We start from the raw sequence: 6,258 nt of genomic DNA on the forward strand, positions 1-6,258 counted from the left end.
CACAAGGAGTGTTTTACTCCAGCTTTGCACTTGGAGGATTGTGGGGTGGATCTAACCCCCGGCATGAATGACAGCAGCACCAGATTATCTCCTCCTGTATGTCCAGGCTGCACAGACACTTCCCAGCTGCCCCCACAGCTGTCCAGAGCAGCCGGAGCACAGTGCATTCCAGCTACAACCCCTTCCTCCTACATCTCCTTCGTGCCACAGGCAAGCTGGAGCCAGTCAGGAATTGCTGAGTGAAATGGCTTTTCAGGGGGAAAGGCTGATTTGTAGAAAATGAATGGTTTTTTTGGGGGGGTGAAGCAGGTCTGGGGAAGATTCCTCAAGTCCAGGATGCAACTGCTGGTCCAAACCAGAGTAACTGGAGACCCCAGAACAGCAGAAAGTCGGGGGGGCCGAGACGTCCCGGAGAAGTGGGGGAATTGGGTCCCTGGTCTATGACTGTCCCGCAGCAGAACGACCTACTGGTTGGCTCCTCTGGTGCTCGTGTCTTCCTCTCTTGTTTTTTGTAAAACAATCCCCCAACTTCACAAACTTTGGGAGAGGGAAATGTTTACAGTGTTGAAAACTGCCCAACGTCACGTCCCGATGCACACGGTAAGAAACCCTTGATCTATGAACCTCCTTTGAGGGCAGCGTCCATCATCTCTCCAGGCTCCCAGCTGTAATGAATGCAGCATGGAGTCGCACTGGAGGTATCTTAATGCGCATCAGGTATAAGTCCACGGAAGGGAATTGCCTCCTCTTTGCATAAAACAGATGTCAATGCAATGTTTGCCGTGCCTAATGCAATTACTACACAGGGGGTGTTATGTCTTGTGGTTGTGTCAGAGTTAACAGTGTAATTTTACTGGATTTGTATGGGATGGTTTGGATACGGATGTTAGCCAGCAGTGTGCCCACAGTGCCAAGAAGGTGAACAGCATCCTGGGCTGCATTGGTAGCAGCATTGCCAGCAGATGCAGGGAAGTGATTCCTCCCTCTGTTCAGCACCGGGGAGGCCACATCTGGAGTCGTGTGTCCAGTTGTGCCCACTACAGAAAGGATGTGGACAAGTTGGAGAGAGTCCAGTGGAGGGCAATGAAAATGGTTGTGGGGCTGGGGGACAGGACTGGTGAGGAGAGGCTGAGGGAAATGGGCTGATTGAGTCTGCAGAAGAGAAGACCGAGGGGGATTGAATAGCAGCCTTCACCTCCCTGCAGGGGGGCTGCAAAGAGGATGGAGCTGGGCTGGTCTCAGTGGGGGCAGACGACAGGACAAGGAGCAATGGGCTCAAGTTGCAGCAAGGGAAGTTGAGGTTATATATTAGGAAAAACTCCTAGGAGGGTGGTGAAGCACTTGAATAGGGTCCCCAGCGAGGTGGTGCAGTCTCCATTCTTGGAAGTTTTGAAGCGCCGGGTAGACAAAACCTTGTCTGGGATGATGTAGTTGGGGCTGGTCCTGCTTGGAGCAGGGGTTGGACTAGATGTGACCTCCTGAGCTCCCTTCAACCCTCTTTTTCTGCCCTTCTATGATTCTATAATCCTGCCTCAGGCAGGGGGTTGGACTAGATGAATTTGGAGGTCCCTTCCAGTCCCACTTCTCTATGGCTGTATGACTCTGGTGCCACTGGGCATGTCTACACGTGCATTAATCCATCATAATTACAATCCATTAAATTTAGTACCTGTAATAACAGATGCTAGCTTAATGCACTGTAATCAGTGCTACTGCACAGTAGTGCCAGTGCACGTCTTTTAGGTGACGCTAATGCGCAGTAGACTGATCCTACTGTGCATTAGCACATTAGGACGGCTTTCGCCGTGACACGCTAATGTGCAGTAGAATTAGTCTCCTGTGCTTTTAGCACCTTGTGTAGACATGCCCATTGAGAATGAAATCTAGACCCAATGGGGGTCTCCAATTTACACCTACTTCACTCCTGATTCTCACTGACAGGACAAGAGAATTATTATAAAATAAAATTTTAAAAATTAAAAAAATATATATTATTTTTCCTTTAGGCCTCAGAGACAGAATAGGGTCTGCAGTGCTAGGTGCTGTACAGACCTGGAATAAATGACCCTCCCAGCTCTGTAAAGGCATATGTTGAAAACCAAATGGGCTCAAGGGTTTCCAAGAGAGATTGCTTTGCTCCAGGCAACCTATTCATCCTGCTGACCGAGCTCATGCTAAAAACCACTTTGCTGACAGGTGGTCAGCAATATAACTTAAAATAACATGTAGAATCCCTCCCTGTGCCCCCCCACCCCCTGCAATGCTGAGTGATATTTTAAAATGATTCATCGGGCCACCTTGCCAAATCCTTCGTCAGAAGAAAGAGATGCTTGAAAAAATGCCGTTAAAATTAATACAAACTGAGTAATATTTTGGCAGCGCAGGCTCTGTAGCATTGAAAAAGGAAACCCTGGAGAGAGAGAGAGACACACAGCTGGAAGGTGGGGAAGAGGTATGGCAGCCCTGCTTGCTTTGCCCATCCCTGATGATTTATTTGCAAAAATCCCAGCGGTGGGAGGCTGGGGGTAGGTGGGGACGGAGACTGGGGGTTGATGCGGAGAAGCCAGAGACAGAAATCTTCAAGCAGCAGGCCGGAGAGTGTCGTAAAACATTCAGGAAATCGTAATGTAAGGCCACAGGGAATGAGAGAAGGCAAGACAGGGGAAGAGACATGGCTTGCAGCTGGGAAGTTTTAAAACAGTTATAGTCCTGGAGGAGGACATTTAGAAAGAGAGAGTGCCTTGGCTTCTGCACTCACACGTTTCAAACTCTGCCCTTCCCAGGCTGCCAAAGCAGATCATTAGGATGTAGGTAGATATACCGCCTGCACTTCCTATGCACAGCATTTCTCCATTACCCGAGAGCCTCCTAATTGCCCGCAAACAGTCTGAACTTGCAAATCTTACTCAGGGCCCAATGCCCTACAGACGTCAGAGCTGCTGCGGTTCTGTACTATGCAAGCCAGGTCTATCCCCAAGAAGCTTTTTGGGTATGAATAATCCCTCCTTTTCACCCCAGGTATGCATTTCCTCCACCTATGGCTGGCTGCCTGCCTGGCATGGAGATGCTGCACTCGACAAAGTGGGAACAACCTTGTGACTGATGCCTACTGGGGCACAGGGTCCTGGCTCGAGTTGCAAGAGCTACAGAATACAGATAGCATTGGCACGGGTCCTAGTCTGAATACTCCTGGTGGCTGGGTGTTGTGAAGTGGTTTCACTTCGGGTGTGGACACATGGCATCTTTACTGTGGGGGAATCTGACTTTGATCTGGGGTAAAAGCAGTGGGCCCATGCCCCACGACCTGTTGCTAGTGCTCATAACCACTCCACTCCAGGGTGTATCACAGCAGCACATCGGAGGCGTGTGCCCACTTCGCTCCCCTTTACTAAAACTTTTGGAGACTCTTGTTCAATGCAAACTGGCTCCCAAACCTCCTGGCGCACAAGCGCTGTATATAGGTTAAAAAACAGACAGCTGGTTTGATTCAGATCTGAGTGTCTTGCAGCAAACACTCAAATCTGAATCCAACCAGCCTCTGTTTTTAGTCAGAATTAATGCTTGGCCTCAGAACAATCGTGGCTGAGTCAAGTTCATTCCCATCAAAGCCTCGCATGTAAATGCCTGTCCCTGTTTTAATGCGAGTCTCATGTCAGACGAACCAACCCTGGATGAACCCTGTTTTGATAGGGTGCCCTTCAGGCGGATAAGCAGGCGGAAGCGGGGACTCTGCTCCTTCTTTCCCGGTGCGATTCAACTTGAAATCGTCATCGTGGATGGCTGGTGGCCTCTCCCGCGGCACATGGATGGGTCTGGAGATGACTTAGTGGTCATAGGAGGAGAGACTCAAGAGGCCAGGCCTATTTGGTTAATGCCCACCAAGAAAACTACTGGAAAAGCAGAACTAATTGCTTGGGACAACTGAAAATATAAAAAGTTTATAACGAGTGCACCTGGCCATTGAATGAGTCCAAGGAGCCAGTGAACTCTGCCCAGTGAAACTGCCTGGAGTTGGGATCAGACCAGGGACAGAAAAGTGGCCCTGCAGTCGCTGTGGTCCCCCGGGTCAGAGCCTCCTTCCTGGTGAGCTATATCCCTTGCTTGGCCAGGGCCAGGAGGAGGCCCTAGGACTTGGTGGGGCCATGCATGGGGAGTGCACAAATACAGAGGTGAGGGAGAAGTGCAGCCAGGACCTCAGCAAGCGGCTCTGGAGGAGGTGGTGAAGGGGCTGCAGCCTGGCGCACTCCATGTGCCGAGGTCTCCCTCTGCTCACAGAAGGGGCAGGTGTTGGGGGCATCCATAAACCTCACCACATACCTACCCAAGGTGATGGCTGAGGTCCCCAGCGGTTTGCAGGATCAGAGTGGAGTACAGACTTGTCCACAGGGAACCCTCGTCCTTGCCAAGGGTGTCCCGCTGCTTGGAGGCATATGAGTTCGGGATGGTGGAGACTGCGACCGAGTAGAGCTGGCAGCGTTGGGAGGTTCAGAAGTGGATCTGCTTTGTATCCCCCAGCCTGCTAAGATGGTGAGGTGGGGAGGATCGTGGGGCCTGCTGATATCCGGGGGGCTGGAGAATACCAGATAATATCTTTTATTAGACCGAGATTTTTTCAAAAGAATTTTTTAATTAAAAAAAAAAGCCCTGATTGCCTCTTCCTCTAGATCAATACACCTACAACCTGGATACCTGATCCCTACAGTACAAGCAGGCAAGGTACTTGGAATAGATGCGAGATCTTTTATTAGACCAACTGATCAGCATCACACTTCGGGCAAAGCAGCGCTAGCATCAGACCCAGTGCATGGCCCGATGATCTGTAAGGTCCTGCACCTACACTGTGTTTTTGGTTGCAGAAGGCCCGATGATCTTGCTAGGTCCCTCTATGCATCTACGCTGTGTTTTTCGTTGCAGCCGTGTTGGTCTAAGGATATAGACAGGCACGGTACTTGGAGTAGATGTGAGATCTTTTATTAGACCAACCGAGCAGCATCACACTTGCGGCAAGGCAGCGCTAGCGTCAGACCCAGTGCGTGGCCCGATGATCTTGTTAAGTCCCTCTGTGCATCTACGCTGTGTTTCGGTTGCAGATACCCTGATGGCCTGTACGGTCCCTATACATCTAGCTGTGTTTCGGTTGCAAATACCCCGATGGCCTGTACAGTCCCTCTATACATCTACACTGTATTTTTGGTTGCAAATACCCCGATGACCTGTACAGTCCCTCTATGCATCTAGCTGTGTTTTGGTCGCAGATACCCCGATGACCTGTACAGTCCCTCTATACATCTACACTGTATTTTCGGTTGGATACCCCGATGACCTGTACAGTCCCTCTATGCATCTAGCTGTGTTTTGGTCGCAGATACCCCGATGACCTGTACGGTCCCTCTATACATCTAGCTGTGTTTTGGTCGCAGATACCCCGATGACCTGTACGGTCCCTCTATACATCTAGCTGTGTTTTGGTCGCAGATACCCCGATGACCTGTACGGTCCCTCTATACATCTAGCTGTGTTTTGGTCGCAGATACCCCGATGACCTGTACGGTCCCTCTATACATCTAGCTGTGTTTTGGTCGCAGATACCCCGATGACCTGTACGGTCCCTCTATACATCTAGCTGTGTTTTGGTCGCAGATACCCCGATGACCTGTACGGTCCCTCTATACATCTAGCTGTGTTTTGGTCGCAGATACCCCGATGACCTGTACGGTCCCTCTATACATCTAGCTGTGTTTTGGTCGCAGATACCCCGATGACCTGTACGGTCCCTCTATACATCTAGCTGTGTTTTGGTCGCAGATACCCCGATGACCTGTACGGTCCCTCTATACATCTAGCTGTGTTTTGGTCGCAGATACCCCGATGACCTGTACGGTCCCTCTATACATCTAGCTGTGTTTTGGTCGCAGATACCCCGATGACCTGTACGGTCCCTCTATACATCTAGCTGTGTTTCAGTTGCAGATGACCCAATGACCTGCACGGTCCCTCTTTGCATCTCGCTGTGTTTCGGTGGGAGCCGGGTGGGTGGCAGGACACAGGCAGCCCCAGCTCTTTGCGGAGACGCGAGACCTCGCATTGAACCCACTGGAAAGGAAACAAGAAGTAGTCGGGAAGCTTTGCGGCGCGCGCCGGCTCGGCCGCTCCCCGGCCACCCCTCCCCGCGGCGGGCGGGCGGGCGGAGCGGAGCGGAGCAGGGGAGGTTTAAGAGCGGCCGGGCTGGGGCTGCGGCAGTGCGGCACATGGCAGCCT

The 6,258-nt window shown here is 51.2% G+C and overlaps 1 protein-coding gene across 1 annotated transcript in view; it reads left to right on the forward strand.

Annotated features, from left to right (window-relative positions):
- Nucleotides 1–591: 591 nt before the first annotated feature.
- The window catches only part of LOC102368146 (prolyl 3-hydroxylase 2-like), a 104,427-nt gene continuing 98,760 nt past the window's right edge, over nt 592–6,258 (forward strand). Inside the window, exon 1 of the mRNA XM_006030150.2 lies at nt 592–600. Within this exon, the coding sequence (XP_006030212.2) occupies nt 592–600 (9 nt within the window). The remainder of the gene's footprint in view (nt 601–6,258) is intronic.

The sequence above is a fragment of the Alligator sinensis genome, unplaced genomic scaffold (genome assembly GCF_000455745.1).
Source record: "Alligator sinensis unplaced genomic scaffold, ASM45574v1 scaffold697_1, whole genome shotgun sequence".
Taxonomy (NCBI): domain Eukaryota; kingdom Metazoa; phylum Chordata; order Crocodylia; family Alligatoridae; genus Alligator; species Alligator sinensis.